General features: G+C 42.5%; 1 protein-coding gene across 4 annotated transcripts in view; it reads right to left on the bottom strand.

Moving 5' to 3' along the window:
• Tnrc6a (trinucleotide repeat containing adaptor 6A) overlaps positions 1-23,310 on the bottom strand; it is an 87,010-nt gene that overhangs the window by 6,328 nt on the left and 57,372 nt on the right. For 3 of the 4 annotated variants that reach the window (XM_076840150.2, XM_077106007.1, XM_076840152.2), the window contains 14 exons: positions 22,110-22,286; positions 21,101-21,276; positions 19,922-19,954; positions 18,277-18,357; positions 17,916-17,967; positions 12,050-12,192; positions 11,521-11,667; positions 11,224-11,361; positions 10,163-10,291; positions 9,714-9,791; positions 9,242-9,452; positions 6,957-7,088; positions 2,072-2,230; positions 1,309-1,449 (listed from right to left, as the gene is read on the bottom strand). In XM_076840150.2, coding sequence (XP_076696265.2) covers positions 1,309-1,449; positions 2,072-2,230; positions 6,957-7,088; positions 9,242-9,452; positions 9,714-9,791; positions 10,163-10,291; positions 11,224-11,361; positions 11,521-11,667; positions 12,050-12,192; positions 17,916-17,967; positions 18,277-18,357; positions 19,922-19,954; positions 21,101-21,276; positions 22,110-22,286 — 1,797 coding nt within the window. The remainder of the gene's footprint in view (positions 1-1,308; positions 1,450-2,071; positions 2,231-6,956; positions 7,089-9,241; positions 9,453-9,713; positions 9,792-10,162; positions 10,292-11,223; positions 11,362-11,520; positions 11,668-12,049; positions 12,193-17,915; positions 17,968-18,276; positions 18,358-19,921; positions 19,955-21,100; positions 21,277-22,109; positions 22,287-23,310) is intronic. The other variant, XM_076840151.2, reaches the window with a different exon arrangement.

The following is a 23,310-nucleotide window of genomic DNA, read 5'->3' as shown; positions in this document are numbered from 1 at the left end:
CAGGCTCCAAAACCCAGTCTTTCTTCCCACTTGAAAAAAAAAAAAAAAGCCCTTTCCTCAAGTTCAGCTTCGACCTCATAAGCACATGGTCACCAGGACAGCCCCTAACTGGCCCCCACATCCAACCCACGCTGTTTACCACTCAGATCACCCCCCTCCAAACCACTGCTGGAGACCTCCTCCACCCCAACCTCCGGAACCCTCTGCAAACACACACAAACAGAAGCCCGTTTCTGTGAGCCGTGGGCTTCTTCTATTAACTACACACAGCGAGGGCTTCTGCTTGGTTTCATGCCTCCTGGTATTTTTTGTGAAAGTACCAACTTTACCTCTGTGAAGGTCTTTTAAATGCAGCCATTCTGGAATGATGAGGATTCTTTTCTGACCACTGTGACGCACAAACACTTGTTATTCTTAACAAATTATATATTGAACGTATTTTTCTTTGTATACTGAAGGAACAGTGTGTGTGTGTGTGTGTGCACGTGCATGCATGTGTTATGTATGTGTGCATACACACATACTTTTTTTCTTGCACATGCTGGTCAAACACTCTACCACTGAGCTACCTCTCGAGCCCTTTTCAATTGTATTTTTTAAGACAGGGTCTCACTAAATTGTCCAGGATAGTCTTGAACTTTCAATCCTCCTGCCTCAGTCTCCTGAGTAGCTGGGATCACAGGCGTGTGCTACCATGTCTGCCTGGGAGACTGTATTTTATAGAAACAAAATATGTTTTGGTCTGGGGAGGCAGCTTGGTAGTAAAGCTTGCCTAGCATGTTCGAGGCCCCGGGTTTGATCCCTGGGGGTGGAGGCGGGGGCGGGTACCAGGGGTGTAGCTCCGTGGTGAAGAGGCCTGGATTCAATTCCCAGTACAAAGACCAAAACCAAAACAATTAATTCCATTCACCTTTCCTCATGAATGGGTTACCTGCAGAAGCCCTGAGGTGTGGTAGGTAACGGGTGATTTTGCGCCTGTGTAACAGTGATCCTGAGTGACTTGTGTTCAAGCCAAGCCTGCTCCCCAGGGCGGCCCTTCAGTATGTGGAGTACACACATCCCATGAGGATGCACCTCCAGCTGCTGGCACTGCTGCTGCAGAGCAAGTGCTGACAAATCCTCATCATCTCAAAAGTGGCCGCGGTCACTCGGGAAACCCGAGAACCGTGTTCCATGTTCACGATCCCCGTGGGTGTCGGGGCTGGGAGCTCGGAGGGGCTTTTGCTGCCCAAAGGTTCACACCCACTCAAAGCCTTCTCAGAACCTGCCTCTGAGCATCACAAGACAAGACTTGTGCCCTGTACGTACCACTGTTCCTGTCCCTGAGGTGGTCAACTTCCCGCACAGTATTAATTGAAAGATTGTTTATGACACTGCCAGGAGTGACGTAAGGGTCAGTTTCGGGGTCAATGTTTGGATAACCTTTCCATGGCTCACCAGGGCGAAATTCTAAAAGCAGAAATGTAAAATTAATTCAAGGCTTCATTATCACTTTATAATACATTACGAAATATCCAATACAATTCTAAATCCTATACAATTGTCAAATATTTTCCAATTTATCCAACACCTTAAAAGATGAGTGTGATAATATAATTATTGTAATATGAGTTATTCTCTATGATTAGCTTGTAAATTTTTTGTGACTGACATGATTTCTCTAGCTTATACATTTTTAAGCTGTAAAATAAAGTGCTTCATGATAAAATGCAAAGCCACAACTCAAGCAGGACCAAGCAGGGAAGGGATTCATTTTTGGCAATTTCTTAGTATATCCGAACACCCTGGCAAGAGTCCCCGACACAGCCGAGGAACAATGACTGCAGGCATCCTCTGGGACTCTTCGTGCTGGTCAGAGGCTCATACCACAGTCACTAGTGGAAGCAGAGGGCTGGGACCACACAGACTGATTCGCTGACTCTACGTCCCCCTTTTCTTCCATCATCTCCGCGCTCCTCGTCAGATCGCAGAGATGGCCCCAACATGCACCGGGCTAGACCGCTAGGAAACCTACATGCAACGAAACTCCACCAGGAGCAGTGTCTCACAGAACGGGCCGTCCGCACTTTACCTGGTGGCCAGTTAACACTGCTAGAGCCGTTGGGCGATTTGGCACGTGGCCAGCCATCTCCTACTGAACCTGGAGGACTGGCTGGTGAAGAACTGCTGTTCATAAAGTCATAGGGAACAAATGGGGATTCCTCCAGCCTGAAACCACTTGAAATAGCACCTAAGAAGTGAAAAACAATAGTGAACGTGAGCAAAACATACTGCAAAATTTACCTCTTAGTTTCTCAAATATGGTACGAAAAATTTCAACTGGAGTTTAACGTGGGTCCCAAACTGCGTCTTGGAGACTCTGTGGGGAGGCAAAGGTAAAGCCGGCTCTGCACTGCTGACAGAGGCTGGACCCTTCTAACTCCTACTTACTGAGATCCCAACTTCTCACTTGAAGAACGCCTGAAAATGACCACAGCGGGTTTCATCCCAAGGGCATGAAGACCACAACCGTGGAAAAAAAAAAAAAAAAAAGGCCACAACCGTCGGTAAGTGACAGAATGGAGCACAGAATCATTCAACACTGGCATTGTTGCCTAGATGAGAACCAGTACACTGAACCCTTTGTCAGAGAGACTCGTGTTTTTGGAGGTGAGGAGTACAGAGAGTGGAGTAAAAGAATCGTGACAAAGATGAAGGTCGGAGGTCAGGAATGCCTACAAGATAACACACCAGCAGGGAAAACAAAGCCACAGCCTTTGCCATCAGGACAGTTCCAATGCCACCCTGCGCACCCTCCTGTGACTCACGGCTTCTAAGATATGCTCTATGATGAGCGTGAAGTCCCATGGAAGGACAGCTCAGCCTCACCAAGAAATGACTGTTTTTTATGATTTATTCTTTGCACCCATCTTAACATGAACACGACTTATAATGACTAAAATTTTACTGCAAGCGGTAAGACACATCATTTCTCACTGGAACAATGCCAGCAGCTGGGCTGAATGCTGGACATAGAAAGTTTAGTATTCCATTAATTAATGTAAAGGAAAAACATCAGAAAAATTACGTGGTAGATTTAGTTTCAGCATGGGAAATGAATTTACTGGAGAACTTTCTGTCTTTGAGCAGGGAACCTCATGAAGTGACAGCGAAGGCAGTAATAATGACGCTAAGACCTAATACTCACTCATGGGCCCAACCCTGCTTTAGTGCTCAGGGGCTTGAGATTCACCCTCAACACACCCCAACAGGAGCTGCTACGGTTCATGTTTTGCATATGAGAATCCTGAAGTTCAGAAAGGTTAAGTTACTTGCCAGTAGCTAATTAATAGCAGAATTAATTATCAGCAGATCTAGGTCTAAAACCAGGGTCTATGTTTATTTTGCCATTCAGTTCTCCATAGTTTGAACTCCCCATTCTCATCCTTAAGAAAAATTCCAGTGTGATATTCCACAGTGGCAAACCAACCTAGAATCTAGGACTGTCTGTAATAGAATATTTCTCCTATTATATAATAACTTCTGATAATCACCAACCTAAGAATTAAAAAATCTACAATCCAGGGGCTGGGGTTGTGGCTCAGTAGCAGAGTGCTTGCCTATAGTGCGTGCCCTGGGTTCGATCCTCAGTACCACATAATAAATAAATAAAAATATTTAAAAAAATTTTAAAAATCTACAATCTAGGAAACTTACCTGTAAGCCAAATTCAGTCAAAGTTTGAAGATAAAACCCAATAGAGGAGAAGAAATGCCACAAAAAAAAATCGTGCTTTTGCTACTAAGCAAAAGAGCATGGACCTGAGGCTGCGTAAGCTGGGACACAAGTGCCTCTCCTGGCTCTGCTGCTCCTGTTTCCTTTGGAAGTGACCAGGTCCTATCAGTTCTGTGCTCAGGCAGCTCCCGAGACATGCCTGTGCCAGGTCAGGCTTCTCTTCATGGAACTCAGCGCTGGATTAGGCCAGAGAAATTTCCCAACTGGTCTCCACACAGCAGCCAGGCGAATCTTTGAAGAACACAGATCTGAGCATGCCATCTCCTAGCTTAAAACTCAGGTTTCCCATCTTACAGGAGATAACACTCAAACTGTCCCACAGATTATAATTAAAGTACTTAAAGAGTTCCAGCCTCTCCTGCCTGCCATGGTTCCCGTTCCTCTCATCCCCTCCCTGCCCGACTCCTGTTCGTCTTTCCCATCTTGACTTAAGAAATCATAGACCTCTTGGAAATCTTTCCTTAACTTCTCCCCAAATCCAAGATTAAAATGAAGGGAAAGGGTTTTTTGTTTGTTTGCTTTTTTGGTGCCAGAGATTGAACTCAGGGCCTTGTGCATGTGAGGCAAGCACTCTGCTTTTAAAATTTTTTTTTGTAGTTGTAGATGGACAGAATGCCTGTATTTTATTTGTTTATTTTTATGTGGTACTCAGGACCAAACCCAGCGCCTCACGCGTGCGCAGCAAGCGCTCTGCCACTGAGCTACAGCCCCAGCCCTGCCAACTGAACTTTACCCCCAGCCCAGGAAAGGGGATTTTATAAACTAGCTACCAAAAGTCCATCTCTTAGACCCATCCAGTGTCCCGGACATCCTGGTCCAACCCTTCCTCGATGTGGAATTTCCTTCTCAATTGTCCTTGCTTCAATTTTCCTCTACTTCCCTTAATAAATCTGCTCTTTCTCACTGCCATGTACATGAAGGGTCAGCACTAGGCCCAGACTGCACATTTCTATGTGCTTTTGGACACACCCTTATTTGGCTTCTGGGATCTTCTAAGCCCGCAGAATGAAGAGCAGCTGTACACCTGAGGTCTGGGTCCTCCCAGACACAGCAAGACAACATGACTTCTGGTGAACACTTGTGTTAGGCCTGGGGCTCAGGGCCAGGCAGTATTTGCCTGGCCTCTGAGGGTCTAGAGATAGGAGCCAAGACTCTGCAGGCCTATATGAACGACCCTGATGGAAACTCTGGACACCACGGCTGGCGGGGTGGTATCTCTTATTCTAGTCTAGGTGCCCTTTTCCTCTGCTGATTTTAACCTGTGCTCTTTTGTGTAATCAACTATAACTGTGAGGACAAAAGCTTTTCTGAATTATGTGATTTCTAACAAATCACTGAACCTAATGTAGGTCCCAAGAACCTCCGACAGAGGAGTCCCTTGGATTTACCCTTTCTTCTCTGATCAACAGTGAATGTATTAGCTGCCTGAGCTTCAATAAAACGGGGGTAAGAAGTGAACCCACTGAAGATGGCGTGCTCACTGCCTGACCCGTGCGTGTTGAGGACTGCTGCCCGTAATCAGCTGTTCTCTGACGTGAGCCTCCTCAAGGTTACCAGGTCCCCCCTTCTTACAACTACTCATACTACTCTACTGGGTGGAAAAGCAGCCTATTCTGTGTTCCCACTTCTACTCCAGGGGCACACAGAATTGCCAATGGGATAGCTGCTGAAAAATTCTATGGTCCTTCAGAAATATGAATTAACAGAGATATTTCTCCAACAAGGGGAGGGAGAAAGAAGCTTAAGGGGCATAAAAAGAAAAAAGAACATTCCCAAGTAGAGTACAGCAAAATGGCAAAGGACTGTGGCAGAGAAAGCAAGAGACAGGCGTGGCACTGAGGGAGCAGGCACAGGGAGGGTTCTGGAACATCTCAGCCACTGAGAACGTGGGTTGGTGTCACTAGGCCTTCACATTTCAGAGAGAGGATAGAAAGCTCAATTTCAACATGGCATTTTCTGTATGTTTTAATAGATGTTGGTTTAAAAAATTATTTTCAATATAAGAGATAACATCGGGGCTGGTAGTTTAAGGATCTCTCTTAGATACATAGTGAGATGCTAGTATTTTTTTTAACAAAAGAGTGAAGGCCATTCCACAATATACACATGTTAAAATGTTGAACATTAAAAATATACAACTTCTGTTGTCAATTAAAAAAAGAGTTAAACATTCATCTACTCTATGGATGTGGTATTTCACTCTTTGGTATTTATGCAAAAGAAACAAAAACATGAAAAAAACTAATAAACTACTAAAATATCCAAGTTCTATTAGGGTACCTCACTCTAGTAAAAAAATAATAGTTTTGTTCAAATATAAGTAAAATCAACACTTGTGGAAGAAGGCTGCCATTTTCCTGCTCACTGGTTGTGCAGGTTGAAACTGCTCATCAACAGAGGGAATTTCCAGATTCATGCCGCATCATGCACCAATGTTTACTAAGCAGTGAGGCAAACAAAAATTACTGTATCCTAAAAGAAAAGGGGAGACAGCTGGGCTCCATGGCACACCTGTGATCCCGGTGCCTTGGAAGGCTGAGGCAGGAGAACTGCAAAGCCTGCCTCAGTAACTTGGCAAGACCCTAAGCAACTTGGGGACACCTCTCTCAAAATGAAAAATAAAAAGGGCTGGGGATGGGGCTCAGTGGTTAAATGCCCCTGGGTTCAATCCCCCATATGAAAAATTAACTACTGAAAAGACAATAATACTAAATCTATTACTTTATTCCCATAGCAACATATATAAAGAAAATGTGTCAAAAGAAAATAAACTAGTTCTTATACCCTACTGTGAACATATCAGGGTAAATCCAGTAGATGTTTAAAAAAAGAAAAAATGTAGAACAATAAATCACTTAGAAAAAAAACCTAAATGATCATCAGAAGGGAAGGAGTTTTTTTTTTTTTTTTTAAAAAGCACCCATAATCTCTCTCCTTTACAAAACAGCATAGTAGAGGTGAATTTTACTTTTCATTTTAAAGGCTCTTATTTTTTACTAAGACTTAATAAAGCACAGTCTTTTTTGGTTTTAAGTTTTAAAAAAATCTAAGATAATTTGGCTTTGAAATATGCATAAAAATAAAATAAAGGTCTAAATTTAGCTGGTTTACAAATATATATATATATGTGTGTGTGTGTGTGTGTATTTTTTTAAATAAAAGTATAAGAACATAATATATACCATGTTTGCTGGAATTTTGATCCAAAGATGTGTTCACAGAAATGCTGTCCACTGTAGTCCACTTCCTTAGTCTTGACTGTGGCTCTTTAATACTGTTCATATCCATATTTACATTCAAGTTCGAGTTCAAGCCTTAAAAATTAAAAAAAATCTTATAAAATACAGCATATTTTCCTTCTGGCAAGACACTATTTTTCTAGAAAAACACACATAACTAATCTAATATTTCAATCCCGTTTAATGCTCCTTAATAAATAGCATTATATAAATGTGGGAGTCAAATAATAAAGGCCCCACAGGCAGAAGAGACACTCAGGACTCTTGGCCAAGGTCAAGCATACACAAGGCTGGGAGCAAGAGATCAGCTAGGTCAACAGAAAGCACACACAAGTAACTGTGGAGTAGCCCTTCCAACCGCACAGTTCAATGTTTTCAACCCATGAAAATGCTCATACCATGTCATCTATGGAATAACTATTTTCCACATAATTTCGATCATGTTTAAATCTTGGCAAAATAAGAGAGAAAAAAGTTTCAGGGAGTTGAATTATAAAATTTGTAAGTTTATCACTGATAGGAGGTAGCTATTCAGTGATTCCCCAGGAGGATCATGCATGAAGAACATGTCATCACTTTCAGTTGCTATCTTCTAACTCGCAAACTAAACGATTTTCAGTCAAAGGATGCTGTCATTTAAAAGTAAAATGTCCTACTCTAACATCTAGGGGGAGACTCTCAGGCTGAGACACAATTTACTTGCAACTTGCTGATGAGGCCAGGCCAACTCAGATATTGTCTTGGAATAAGGCCAGAAGTTCATCTTAGACACTGACCAGTAAGCAGTGTTTTTAAAGATGTGACCCAGGGACCATTAACATCAGAAACATCTAAAATGCTTGTTAAAAACTGAAGACTTTCCATCGAGAGTCAAAATCCTTATTTAATACACTACCCCAAATGGCTCTTATTCTAAAGTTTCAAATTAAATGTCTTTTAATTCTTTGGTTTGATAAGTATTCTTGTGGTATTGGTTCTTTAATAATCTGAATTCTTTAAAATCATCCCCATTTTTGCAATGACCAAATTTATGCTCTTATACCCAGTGATTAGATCAAGAATTGGCAATTTTTTGAGAATAAAGGTTCATATAGTTTGTGGGTTTTATAGGCCACATGGTACCTGCACTTCAATGTAACTCTGCTATTATAGCCCAAAAGGTTCCAGAGATGCTAGTCACCTAAGTCACCATCAAAAGTATTCAACCACAGAGGTAATGGACAGAGGAACGGTTCCTAGAAATGCAAACTGCTAATGATCTTAAGGACTCGGTGCAATTTGTTCCCTGAGCGCCCACACCAATATCAGTCCAGCCAAAGTGAAGCAGAGACCCGGCAACAGCGTGCCCCAACCTTGTCCATGGCCCAGACCACACTGATGAACTAACAATTAGGTTTTCAACAGAGTTGGCAAGCAACCAACAAAGATGGTTTAAAAGAAACTGTTGTGGGCTGGGGATGTGGCTCAAGCAGTAATGCGCTCGCCTGGCATGCGTGGGGTGCTGGGTTCGATCCTCAGCACCACATAAAATAAAAAAAGATGTTGTGTCCCGAAAACTGAAAAATAAATATTAAAAAATCCTCTTTTTCTCTTCTCTCTCTCTTTAAAAAAAAAGAAACTGTTGTTCAGGTAAAGAGAAAGGAAAAGCAAACAAACATGGTATGAACAATCACAAGCTGAAATTCAATCAAAGGAATAAAAGACAAAACAAAACAAAAAAAACCACAACCCCGGGGACAAGAAAAAAACGAGGGGGAGGCTGCTGCGTGTGACAAAGGCCTTCTCCACTCCCAGTTCTTATTTACACCAGCAAGTACTTACAAATCCCTGGTCTGACAACTAGCAAACCAGGTGACTACTCTCAGTTGTTTCCCCAAAGCGGTAAGTGCTCAAAAATTCTCTGGTATGCCGTTTCTAATGACAATTCTTGTCAGCTCTCCACCTCCTCATACCCCACAAACAAGAAAGCTCGCCTCCTAAAAGGAAATCTTTGCTTTATTCTAACTCTAAATGAGTTCAAACTTTCAAACAGGTGATTTTCTTGAATGGAGAGAGACCTTCCCTGAAGCACCCAGATGGGGCTGAACCTTGAAGAGGGCCCGGCAGCCCTGGGAGAAGCGCCTACGAGACACAGCCAGCTTCTGTGAAGGGAGGCTGTAAAGGTGGAGCAGAAGGACGCATGCTGTGGCACTCAGGCACCAGCGCACACTGGCCCAGGAGAGACCCACCTATAGGAAAGTTGCTGAAAGCATTTATTGGTGATGGCCCTTTTTGCAGCTCCGGTGTAGTGTGAGGCATGACATTGTCAAGGAAAGACTTCATGGCTGGCTGATGGAGTGACTGCTGCTGAGACGGTGGAGTCGGCTGCTTCACCAACACGTTTGGATCAAGTTGACGAGATTGCTGCATCATTTGCTGCTGTACACTAAGAGGTCGACCCTTAAAATAGCAAGACAATTGGGAAACATTGTGTGGGGGGGAAGCCTTTGCAGATATATCCATATTCCTTTCATTTTTTAATTCACTTCCTTCTCAGCAGGAAAGGGGAAGCATCATGTATAATAATCAATACGACTCATGGGCAAATTGCAGGCTTGACAATATATTTCATTATATTTTAATAAAAGAATTTTCAGATCTCGTCATAATGGAAGTGATAGGAGTTCACTGAAACACAGCATGTGGAAGAATCGGCCCTACCTGCTGGTCTTGCTGCTGCCGGTTACCAGAAGGCACGCTTCTCTGACTCTGCGCCCTTTGCTGCTGCGCTAACAATCGCTGGGGGAAAACGGCAAAAAGGTTGTCACTACCACACCACTCTACAATAGACCCACGACTCTTGACATGCCAATGCTGATAGGCCCCACCCCCCTCATCTAGTATAGCCTCTTCCTTGGACTCTGGCTTCCAGCCACGCTGCTCAAGCTAAGCTTTCGACTCAGAAGGAACTGTCTGATCCTACCCCCTACCATCTTAGACGTGGCCAGGTCTCCTCTCAAAGCATCTGTGCAAAACACTCCTCTCTGGTGTTCATCTCCATGCAAGCTTACAACTCTGCCCACCTTATTACTGCAGGACTCCCCACAAGGAGCCTTGTGGTCGGCAGCACAGCAGACACTCAATAAATGTGTGGCTATTATTCTGCTTACCTGTAACTGGGAGATCTGAGAAAGCTGGTTTAGTTGGGATAGCTGGTTCAGCATGGCTACCTGCTGAGGGCCGAAGAGCGGATTCAGGCCACCGTTGTTTGGTGCATACTTCAGCAATGAAACTGGAACCTTAGGATCACAATGGTAAATTAATAACGTTGATAACGTAGCTCAGACTAGCTAAATGTACCTTATGTTTTAATTATAACAATTAAATTAGTGAATTATTCACGGAGGGGGGTGATAGCTTTCTCCCTTTATTTGTCTAATTTATCATTCACATTATGTATAAAGTTTATGTTCTCTTTCCTGTCAAAGTTAAACCTGTAGTTTGAATTTCCTAATATGTAAAAGCAATATGTTTGCTGTAATCTAAAACTTAAATTTCATAGTGGGTAGGTGGGTGGAGCTGATTTTAAGTCACAAAACCATGCAGTTGAAACAGCCCTTTTGAGCACGCCCCTCTCCCTTTGTCCTCTGTCTTCCAATCATAATGCTCACAGTGTGGGAGGGGATCCAGTCATAACTACAGCCCTTTCCCTTGCCCTCCCCAATTTTAAACTAGTCACCGTGTGGAGACTGAAACCCTGAACTCCTCTTGGCAGAGCAAGGGCAGTGCTGCCTTAGGGATAAACCCTGGGCGGGCATGCTGCCCAGGGGCGGCCGCGGGCTTCTTTTTAGTAGCACAATCTTCCGCAGAAGTCAACTTTGCCCTGCCCAGTAGCTTTTGAGCACGTATCTGATTTCTTGTGACACGCTGGTATTTCTAACACATACTTTTTCTTGGGGTAAGTAAAGATGAGAGATGAATTTTAAATCAGTCAACTTTACTTTGTTGCTATCCTGCTACCAGGTGTTCTATAGAAAAATGGTATTCTGGATTTGAACAAATCTTTGATTCATTTTCTTCATTCTTGTAGTAATAGCTAATCAGAATTTACGGCATGTCAAAGATGCCAATAAATATTATGATGCTTGACTAGTCACCTCATTCAATATCAAATTATTCAAGGTTCTTCTCCAGGTGTAAGTGGAGGAGACTATAACAGAAGTCTATTTACCTGAGGGGAGAGTAATGGAGGAGGCACTTGAGCACGGAGATTAGGCTGAGATGAACTAAGAGGTTGTGCTGGAGGCTGCTGCAGGCCCCGGGGTTGTGCTGCTGTGTTTCCAACACCAAACATACTGGGATTGCCATTCTATGAACACAAAGGGCAAAGCAACAGTGGGACTCTTTAGGGACAGGCGTCACATGACCATATTGTACTACTGATTTAAACAGTAACTACATGTAAGAGAGATCTTATCACTAATACAAATCATACAACAGAGAGCCTAAAATACACATCTGGACTTACCTGTCTAACAGAATTCAAGTTTTGCATACCCAGCCCTGCTATGGAGCCAAGGGCCTGGTTAGGTAGTGCACTATTTGAAGGGGGAAGCTTCATGCTTTGACTGGACATAAACTGCATGTTTTGGGATTCATCTGCTACAATGCCATCCTGATTGGACAGACAGAAAGATGTGCACACCAGCCAAGCAAACAAGTGGAAGGGAGAAATCATTGCAGGAACAGAAGAGAAGTCACATGACATCCCAGCACCAACAGGAAACAGGTAGAAAACAGAAGAGATCAGATTAGTGTTGGTTCTAGAGGACATAAAAAGAGCCAAACAATTTTATGGGATTAAGAAGGAAATATAAACACAACCCTATGCTAAATTGAGGCATAACTGGGACAATGAACTATAAATCTACTAACAGATTTGGCACTAAATTATAACATTTCATATCACATTGAATGTTCTAAAATATTAACATAAATATTAGGCTAGTAAGTATATTGGTTATTAGTCACAGAGATAAAATCAAAAACAATCCTACCTTATCAAAATAAGGATTGCGCTCCATGGAAGACTCTTTGGAAATCTGAGGCCGAGAACCAGGGCCTTTCCCGACCGTTCGATTGTAATCACCAATATTCAGGCTATGTTTATCTATCTCCATTCGTTTGTCTTGTAACATTCCTAATAAATGCAGGACACTATGTTATCCACAGGAGGACAGACAACCTAACTGATTTCAGATAAATTTACTACATAAAACAAAACACTTTCCAAACTGAAAGTAGTTCTACCTTGATAAGGATGTGAGAAATGCAGTATTTATGCATTTCATAAATATTGTACTCCTCACAGGTGAAGCGGAGTTTTGGCAGATACTATTATTATTATTATTATTTTGGTGCTAGGGACCAAACCCAGGACCTTGTGCATGCAAGGCAAGCACTCTACCAAGTGAGCTATATCCCCAGACCAGATACTATTATTCTTATGAACTAATTAACTTAAAAGTAAATTTAAAAGTAAATTAGTCAACAGAAGGTGGCTAATAACCTCATTTTAAAAAGAATTCTTAAGAAACATACTTTAAGACACCTTCATTTATCTGCTTAGTCTTATTTTTTAAAGATTTATTTTAGTTGGAGATGGACAGAATACCTTTTTTTTTACTTTATTTACTTTTATGCGGTACTAAGGATCAAACAAGATAGAGCACCTGCCTGGCAAGTGCTCCACCACTGAGCTACAGCCTCAGCCCCTGCTTAATCTTACAACAAAAACATACTGTCCATTAACAAACAACGAAAATAAAAACTACCCACATTGACAAGCCACCATTTAGTAAATGCTCACTTCACATTGGGTCCCACTCGGTGTGTACACTGATTTAAATGATTTTAACTCTTTGTTATTATTGCCCCTTTTTGGCAGACGGTGAAACTGGAGACCAGCCAGGGCAACATTCTGCCTTCCCTAAAGCCTTCTCTGTCGATCATCCTCGTTATGACTGTTCCTGAAATAAAGACAATCTTTTCTAACGAAAACTTCTGCAAAATCTTGGCTGGAAATAGCCAGTGCCTAGGCTACCATCCTATTTCAACCAATCTTTTTAAAAGTGGACAATGCTCTTGATCCCCCAGCCCTCCCTATGCCAGGCTGGACTGGCACTTTTCCACTTCTCTCCACCTCAAGACTCTTCAGCATGGGAACACACTAAGCCTTTTCACTACCTACTTGCTGCCTTTAGACATTTCTCACTACCAAGGCATCAAGTCACCCCATTTAAGTGACCCCGTGACTCCATGCTGAGGCCCAGCCTCAGCCTTTCACGGCCTGCTCAGCACACCCACATCAGGGGCCCAGTCCCCTCCAACAGATTTCCATTTCCCTCTATTTCATTCTGCACATTTTCTCAATCCCCAAACCATCCATTCTTTGCAGTTGCTACTTTTGGAGATGTCTTCTACCATCAGAAAACATACCCTTATTCCTGGCAAGTGGAAAAGACAAAACTTTGAAGAAAGGAAAAAATTCTTAAAATAGGTACATTTGGAAAATGCCGTTAGTGTCTTTTCTTTCTTTTTTTGGTACTGGGAAATGAACCCGGGGCACTTAATCACTGAAACATCTCCCCAGCCCTCGCCACTTTTTTGAGACAGGGTCTCGCTAAGTTGCACACTGCATCACTAAGTTGCTGAGGCTGGTCTTGAACTTGTGATCCTCCTGACTCCACCTCTTGAGTCCCTGAAAATGCTTCTGGTTTCTTGAAGTACTGTTCCAGTTGTGGGTCAGATACCTCAGCAACCCACCGTCAGAGCTCCCCAGAGTGTTAATAATCCTTTGCAATAAACAACTCCTCTGTTTCCTTTCCCCATGAACGGCACCACTATTCACTCACACACCCAGCCCAGTCATTCTGAATTCTTGGCCTAACTCTCTACTTCTACTCCTAAAACCAAATTCAACCAACTCTTTTTTTTTTTTTTTTAAGGTCTTCCCAAGTTGTTCCTTCCTGATAATCAACATTATTCTGTGCAAATAATCTTTTAAAAGTTTATTAAAAGATTCTCCACGAACCATTCCAACACTTCCACATCCCTTTCAGAATCAACTCGGTGCCAGACGTGGTGATTTCCCCTCAGTGCATCACTCCATTAATAAGGCCCTTTAGAAACCAATGATTTACCCCTCTGTCAAACTTACTCCATGACAGCCATTTTCTTTTCAAGACTCTATGCTCACTTGGCTTCTCAAAAACTACTCTAACTTCTCCTGCTTCTCTCAGGATCATTCCTTATATGTTATTTGTTATTACTCAGGATTCCGTCTTCGGTCCATTACTCTACATCTCTCTCTGATCAATCCTGTGGCTTCACTACCATCCATGTCCAGGTAATTACATGTCCTATCTATTCTGGCTTGGCATCCAGACTTCTGCTTACTAAACATGGTCTTGACAGTAACTTCAAATTCAATGTCTTATTGAACCTGCTATTTCTATTATATTCTTATCTCAAATAATTTCCAGCTATTGGTCTGTTGTTTCTCAGTTCCAGATTCACCCTTTTTGCCTCTTCTATGAAAAGACAGACCCCCTGGAATCGTTTTTTCCTTTGCCATCTGGCACTGAGGTTTGGTCAGTAGAGGGCGCTGGAGAGAGTGCAGGAAAAAGTGTGGCCTCCTTGGCCCAGCGCTCTCTTGGCAGGCTTCAGCTGCACTCCCAGCTTCTCTAGGGCCTGGGTGGTCAGTAGCACACAGTAGTCAGCTTGTCCCAGCATTCTTCCAAATCTCCAGTCTCGGAGCAGTGTCTCTGGTGAGCTGTCTCACCATGAACAGCTTCCCCCAGCACCTCAGAGGACAGATTTCCAGCAAGTTCCATTAGCATGACATCTGAGCTACTTCTGTCATTCAGTGAGCCGTGGAAGAAGTAGAAATTTGTCCTCACAGGACTACATGCATCTTCTGGATGTGGATTTTTCTAGTCTATAAAGCTTCTGCCATTTATGGTCTCACAGAATACCTTGTCCCTTGTCAGAGAACAGTGTCAAGTGAAGCCACATTTCAAGTCAAGAATTCTTTTCAGCTGGGTGCGGTGGTGCACACCTGTAATCCCGGCGGCTAGGGAGGCCGAGGCAGGAGGATTTCGAGTTCATATGCCAGCCTCAGTAAAAGCGAGGCATTAAGCAATTCAGTGAGACCCTGTCTCTAAATAAATAAAATATAAAATAGGGCTGGGGATGTGGCTCAGTGGGCAAAAACCAAAAACAAAACAAAAAACCAACCCCACAAACAAAAAGATCAAAAAGAATCTTTTTTTTTTTTTTTTTTCCCATAGCAAAGGAAGTACAATAGGGGAATTAACTGGCCTTACTACCTATACCATCATCTGAAGGTGGCTAGCCAAGTGATGGGTAGGGTGGCCACTGAAGACTCAATACAAAGCAAGTTTGGGGACAACATGCTCAGAGGAGGGCTTCTGTCTTGCAGGAAACAAGTATGAATCTCTCCCACGGCCAGAATCCACAAACAAAAAGAGGAAAGCGGGAGTGGTCTCCCTCCAATCATACCTACTAGGCCACTTACAGAATTCTTGCTTCCTGTCTGATAGCTCCATTTAGAGAACTTAGTCCTTGAGAGAGAAAATGCTTTCTCCAAAGACACAAACATGGTTCCACACAACGGAGGATGGCGATGGCCGCCTGGACATGGGGACTCCTATGACAGGCAGAAACAGGCTGGTTCTCACTACCAAGGGGAGAGTGGTTTTCTGACTCAGAATGAAAGCAGTGAAGACTGCGGAACCCAGAGGTTTCTCTGGGCGCTTTGCACAGTCCCCTGCCCAACATCACAGGCAACTAAAAGGGACAGGGAGAAATGCAGCTCCAATCCTTCGAAAATAAAGGTTTGGAACATCCAACCCGTCAAGGGGCCTAGAACAGTCAAGGTTCAACTTGAAAGCAGAGTAAATAAAGGATAACAATGAAAGAAGGAAGACACTGACGCTAACGGCGGGTTGTGACCAGCTACTGAATAAATCGGCACAGGGTAAGTCACCCCAATCCGAAAACCCAAAATCTGAAACTTTTTGTGTATGTGATACTCAAGAAATTTTGGATTTTGAAGCATTTTGGATTAGGGATTACATAAACCAGTAGTTTATGTAAATATTCTAAAATCCAAAACACTCCAATATTTTAAGCATTTCCATCAGAGGAAGGGAGCTCAGCCCTGGAGTGACCCGACGTGGTTTCCACTGCTTGTTCCAGGTTTGTGGTGATTTGTTTGGGTCGACCGTTACATTTCTTCTCTTTCTCATTTTTACCTTACTCAAAAGCTAATAGAAGTACTATATAATTTAGTGTTTTTGGTAAGAAACTGTGGCTGAACTCAAGGGGAAATAGGGCCAACACTGGTACAATGACAATTGGGACTGCACAGCTTCTCATCTTCCTCATGTTTAAGGAAGAAAGCTACATTCTGTTACGCAGAAAGAACAGTTTGCCACTGTGAGCAGAGTTTCCACGTGTACAGAAGGATGAGAGGTGAGAGGTCAGAGGTGGGGTGAACTGTACTGACTACTCGACCTTTCTGGCTGCTTTGTGAAAGTAATGGATTCAGCCTGTTAGATATTTTTTCCTTTGCTAACCAGCACTGAAGCCATGTCAACAGAGTGTGCAGAAGAGACACTGTAAAAAGACCTGGCTCCGGGGCCTGGTGTGCTCTCTCCAGCCACACAGGCAGCTCTCCCAAGCTCACCTTGCCAGGAACCCGCAGCTTCCACCAGGCACCCCTCTGGCAGTTCTGTAGTGGAGTGCCACTAGTGAGATGCCTCTCCTAGGCTGTCACTCTCTGCTTGCTATCCTGAAGGGTAGACTTCCCACAATTCCTCTGGGGCGGCATCACAATGACTACTCTCTGCTCAGCAGTAAGCCATGGCTGTGCCCAGGAGACGGGAGTTCAGCAGGGGGCAGGATGCATGCCATCTCCATCCCAAGGTTGGTGACTTCTTCTGTGTGCTACTCATAGAATCTTTAGAGTTCTTTCACCTTTTTCTGACCAATTCCTTGCTAGAGTTAATAATTCTTAAAGTTCCCCTCTTCTGCCCAGACCACCCACGGCACTGCGCAGGTGAGGAAGCTGAGGCAGCTTTCGTTACAACTTCCCTCACCCTCTGCAACAACACCAGCGACAGCTGATCATCAATTTCTGGCGATTGCAATTCTATATCACCACGGGAGTAGGTTCTTTCCAGGCACTTTCTCAGTTTGGAGCTTCGAAGGCAACACAGCTACCGCAGCAGGGCTCTGCCCAGTGCGCCATCTCGAGGGTCTTCGGTACACCCTCTGCTGCTGCTGTTTTCTGTCCTGAGCTATTTTCAATCTATGCCCAGGGTTATTTTTTCTAAAACATAAACCTAAATCATGCAATTCCTCTGCTTAAAACTCTTAAGCTCCTATTTTCAGAAGAAAGGTCAGGCCCCCAAGTTCCCCCTGATTTAGTGCCTAGCTCTCTAGGCATCTCTACCCAAGGGGAGCTGCATTATCTGCCACTCAGACCACCCTCTTCTGACCATCACTTTTGTATTTCTGGCCTCATTACAGGGAACTACTTGCCATTTCTCCAGTAAGGTTTAAGACACCCCGGTCACATCTAGGCCTCCATACACGTGGTTACCTGATTGAGAAAATCCAACTCCCTCTTTGGGGAAAACCCACTGCTGATAGGACTCTAATAACAGACTACCATCGCCACTACCTTAGACCCCCACTGACGTGCGTGCACTCATTGAACCACGCCCAGGGGGTCTCTCCTGGGATGGGTGAGGGCTCCCTGAGGAAGGCCGTATTTTAGATACACTTGTTCATCAGAGATCAACATAAACTCAAACTGATTTAATTTTCTCTCACCTCCAGAAAGGTCCATCTTATTGCTCTGTACATTTTCTTCTGGTGAGTCTCTCTGAAATAAGAAAAAGTAACATGTTAGCAGACTTTAATTTGTTAATGAAAACAAAAGTGAATTTTAGTGTATTTCACAAAAGCTTCATTTTTCATTATATTTTAATGTAAAAAATCTTCAATGAGATGTGATCTGGGTTTTTAGCTTAAACTATAAATACTAAGGTTTGAAGGTCAATTTTACTCTAACTGCAACAATATTTTAAGGACCCAAGGATGAGGAATGACTTTTAAGAAAACAAAAATATGAAATTGGGATAAATTATGGACCGCTACCGAAAGGGGAGGGGCTACCAGAAAACACACTTACCGAAAAACTGATATTTGAAAACTGTTTAACAAATGGATTTATCCAAGCTTCTTCTTGTTTGTTTCCACCTTTCATCATTCCCTTTGTAAAATAAAAGAGTAGAAAAGATGCCATGGCCATCTCTATTTATCTGGGTATAGTGATGGATTAATAAAACTTCAAGACAATTCCCAACTCTCATTTTTAGCCAATAATTTCTCCTCCAACCAACTCTTATCAGAGTTGTTGACATTATAAAATCAACTTATTTGATTTTCAACTTCCTTTGCTCCAGTCCTCTGATATAGCTGTAATGTACAGAAAAATCTCTAAAGGCAGGCAGTCAGAAGGAAAAGACAGAAGCAAAGGCCCCGAGGACCCCCTAAATGAAAAAGGGGCCTCTGAACAATGAGGACCTGTCCACTGCGCAGTTCTCAATCTACAAATGGACTCTGTTCTGTAAGATTTATTATAATTTGGATTTTTAGAATTCTCATACCAAAGTGAAAGATAGTGATTCACTTCTCAAGTTAGTCCCCCCAAAATAATTTAACCTTTAATTATGCTATGTGTACTATACTGAAGAAACACCACGTGTTTCCCCATGAAAAGATATTTAAACTTTCTATTTGTGTTGCCAAGAACACAGCATCTCCAGCAGCAGTTGAAGCTGGATCCCTCCCGCTTCGTGTTGGCTCTCTGAGGCTGGTTGGGGTATGGAAGGTACAGACACCACCCTGACACCCGGGCTGAAACAATGAAGGCACATGATCAGCAGCAGCCTGGTAGACAGAGAGGCCGGAGTCTCAGAAACCGAGGTCTCCCGTCCATGTGAAGACTGCAGACCATCCTCAAGTCTGTGGACTGAATTTCCCCTTCCCATTGCTACTACCTGTTCCTTCTGACTGTGAAACAGAACCCAGCTTCATAATTAACCCCCTAAATGCAGGCAGGTCTCTGAAGCAAGCACCTAACCCTCTCCAAGGCTCTCAAGTCGTCTTTGATTCCTTTTCCTTTCACTCCCGCCCCCTCTAACTAGGTGCCAAGTTTTCTGTCCCTCGAATTCTAAAATGTCTTTCAAATTAGTCCCTTCAACTACACATTTATTCTAATTTCCCAAATCAAACCCTCTTTTCTAACTTGAATTAATGGAAAAGCTTCCTGCAATTCCTAAATCTGGTCTCTCCTGTTCCAATTTATATTTCATACTATCATTGGCTAGTTTTTAAAAGTTTTTAAAAAATTCACTGATGTTCTCTTCTATTCTTTTTCATTGGCTCCATATTTTATGTAAAATAAAGTTCAAATTCCTTGGCATGATACTTGAGAATACCTTAATAACCTCTCTAATTTAACTACAGAGCCAGATCTCCTACCACTTCTTTCTAGAAAGTTGCCTTTTAATAATGTCAGGCTTCTATTCTCCTTAATACATCCCACCCCAGGCATCTTCCAAATTCCAGCTAACACTCCTAGGAAGCTCTCCTAATGCCCCATATGAAATCATGAGCTCCTTGAATGCACAGCTCATCTCTTAAGTGAATTTCAATCCCCAGCACCAAGCACAGTACCTGGCACACAGCAGAAGCTAAATAAATGTTTGCAGTTGCTTTCTAAAGAATTTTACTAGTAGAAACAAAGGAGAAAGAGTAAAAAGGCTACACACCCTTTCCCTTCTCCTTTTTTTGCCACTCAGACCCTGTAAGGAAAGACAAAGTCACAAAACAGCATGGTCCAGTGGGAAGAACACAGGGTTTGGAATTGGAAGACCTAAACTTAAGTCCTTGCTCTGTCACTAGTTATACAAATTTGGGCAAGTCACCACCTTTTGCAGCCTCAAATTCCTCATCAGTATCCTATCTTAGAAGGTTGTGAGGATCAAATGATTCATGTAGAAGTGTTTCATAAGCCATATGGCAAGTCAATAGGCAAACTCAGCCAAATGAAGAAAGTATGAGGTAAAAATGGCAGGTCCTAGACTGCGAATCCCAGGATGAAAAGGGGAACTCTGGCAGCCAGCCAGTCCAGCGACCCACTGGATATCTGACTTCTAAGGTCACCCAGAAGTCAAATAGGGTGGGAAGGACATGTTAGAACCACCTGGGAGACTAGGCACATATTTTGAAAGATGTCTCCAGGAGAATCTGACACCAGCCCCAATATCACCTCTTGGAGAACCAGTGCTCTAAATTAGAGGTTCCTAAACCTGGATCTGTATCAGAGACATCTGGGGAACGTTTAGGACAGGACACTTGACCCCATTTCCAAAACTTCAAGAGACCTGGGGTACAGGAAAAGATACTGTTAACAAATGCCAGATGATTCTGATATAAACCAGGTTTGGGAATACAATCTGTCCACATATTAAAACAAAATCAAACTCAGCCCATATCTAGGGATTTTTGTCATAGGACCTTCTGGGATGAGGAAGGGCCAAAGGTGGCAGATGAATAGGAGAATGGTGACTTGGGTAAAGGGGATGTCAGGGGCTCTGGTGAGGAGGTGGAATGGGAGGACTGGCAGTGGGATGCCAAGCGTCACCATGGAGATCTGCCTTCTCTCCATCCTCACCACTGCAGGCACCACCCTGGGAGGCGGGGTCGCCCCGGGCAGCGCTAGTGGAGGGGAGTCAGAGAGAGATCCCAAGCTGTAGCAGTGGGGAGAAAGGAAGTTCCTGTGGGCTTCGGTTTTCCTAGGTGGCTGCCCATATAAGAGGCTGTACCTAAGTTGGGGACGGCCTGGACTACACTGATCGCCATAAATGGGCAGGAAGGAGGTTAATTTTCTGTGGGTAAACTACCTTTGGAAATGAAAGTTTCAAGGACTTTGTCCTTGAAATGTTTACCTTCGATGACATTTTCTTGGTATATGGTGGCCAATTTAAAGATGAGTTAAGTTCTTGAGATGAGTTACTATTCCACATTCCAATCTCTACATCCTCTTCCTCTTCCCAGCCAGTGGGGCGATTTCCAGGCAATGGCATATCATCACCACACCAGCCATCTTGCATAGATTTTGGCCCTGATTGTGGATTTGTGATAGAAACAGACTTTAATAAAACAATTTTTTCCTAGAAGAAAGTATACATTAAAGAGTGGAGAGAGGGAACCTAAAACAAAAGAAAACAAAACACTATTTCTTTTGTCAAATTTGCTTAATAGGAATGTACATTTTATACTGAGCCAAAAGTCCAATTAAAGAAGAATTTATTTTTATTAAACTTTTTTCATTAAACCTTCCCCTATGCCTTTACCAATTATAGGGTCCCTAAACACAGACAATGGTGGCCTTCATGGGTTCCCAGTTAATCTGCATAGCGACACAAATGAAATTTGAAAAGATCAAATTGATAGATATTTTCAGAGTTTTAGAACTCAAAGGCAGAAAGCAGTTTCTCCCTACACACGGCCTTTGGGATTCCAATAAGGTCTCAGATACTCAGTGAGTGGGACAGTGACAGGGCTGATCTGAATCTCTCAAATTAAATGAACTTTTTGAGAAACATCTGGCAGTTTGGAGATGTGTCCCATATTATATTCTTTCAGCCTCTCAGGTTGGATGGCACGAAAGATGACAGACTATTTACAGATTGTCCAATTTGGTAAAATATAGTTTAAACTTGGTAAGAAGTATGTAAATCATTAATGATTACAATTTGAGGAAAATGAACATAAAAAAAATTTAGACGGGAGACAGAAGAATAAATCATGTTACAAACTCAAAGAGCCAAGTGCTGAGTATCATCTGGTATACCACAGTACACCCACACATCATCAACAATGTACAAGCATCATCCAATTATTCAACAGTAGTCAGTGCTACATACTAGCCTCCAGGGATCAAGGGTAACTTACCAGATTTGCTTAACGCTTGTGGACCAACAGAGCTGGAGCCCCAGGTGGATGTGTTGGATGCCGGAGCAATGGGTTCCCCCCAGCTGGGACCACTGTCTATGGGTTTACCCCATGCTGAAGTACCATTATCCACAGTTGTGGCTGGAGTAGAAGGCTCCCCCCAGGGCTCACCCCAGCCTTGAGAAAGTATGGGAAAAAAGTCATCAGCATAGATGGTAAGAAAGTACAGTGGAATCAGGGGCAATAAAGAATACTTGGGAATCAAGGATGAAGAATTTCACATTTACATATAAATAATGATTCTCTGGTAGGCATTTGTTTTATAAAAAGAAGACAAACCACTTCCCAATGACAAATTTAACTTCATGGGTTTTTTTTTTAAAACCTCTTCTTTCAAAATTGCCCTCTGGGCCTATAGTAGATTCTTTTGAATAACCTTAATCATGGTACCAAAAAAAAAAAAAAAAAAAAAAAGATCCTCCTTTATGGATTAGCTTAATTCCTAGTAAAATCTTTCTAAACCAAACCTAGTGAATTTAAGGTATTAAGTTGGGTAATAGTGTAAAAATTTATACTATTAATTACATGACTATAATTTTTTACCAATGACTAACAATAGCTAAGTATCCTACTTTTATATATGTTGGATAATACTTATTAAATATTACACTGAGGGGCTGGGATTGTGGCTCAGCGGTAGAGCGTTCGCCTAGCACGGGCGGGACCCAGGTTCAATTCTCAGCACTGCATAAAAAATAAAGGCATTGTGTGTTGTGTCCATCTACACCTAAAAAAATAAATATTGAAAAAAAATATTACACTGAAGTTGTCCAAAGCCAACAACATCAAAGCCATAAACATATTTTGTTAAAAGAACCTCAACAAGGAGAGGCTTTCACTTAGATAAATAAGTGTTTCTTCTAAGAATTAAACCTAAGACTCAGACTTAAAAAATTAGGTGCTGACTGACAAGTAAGTTCATGAAAACACCCTATCTCTATGTATGATAAGACTATTCAACAGAAACTCCATTAACAAAGAAAATGCATGTCAATGTTGTCAAAATAACTTGTAGAGATAAGAATTAGACCACTGTATGGAAATAGGAATACACAAGAAAGGTATTACCAAAATGTTCAATCATACACACCTGCATCTAAACAGACCTGGACTGCATACCTACCTAAACAAAACCAAACAA

Source organism: Callospermophilus lateralis, chromosome 19 (genome assembly GCF_048772815.1).
Source record: "Callospermophilus lateralis isolate mCalLat2 chromosome 19, mCalLat2.hap1, whole genome shotgun sequence".
Taxonomy (NCBI): domain Eukaryota; kingdom Metazoa; phylum Chordata; class Mammalia; order Rodentia; family Sciuridae; genus Callospermophilus; species Callospermophilus lateralis.
Note: the sequence above shows the minus strand (reverse complement) of the source record. Positions and strands in the feature narration are given on the sequence as shown.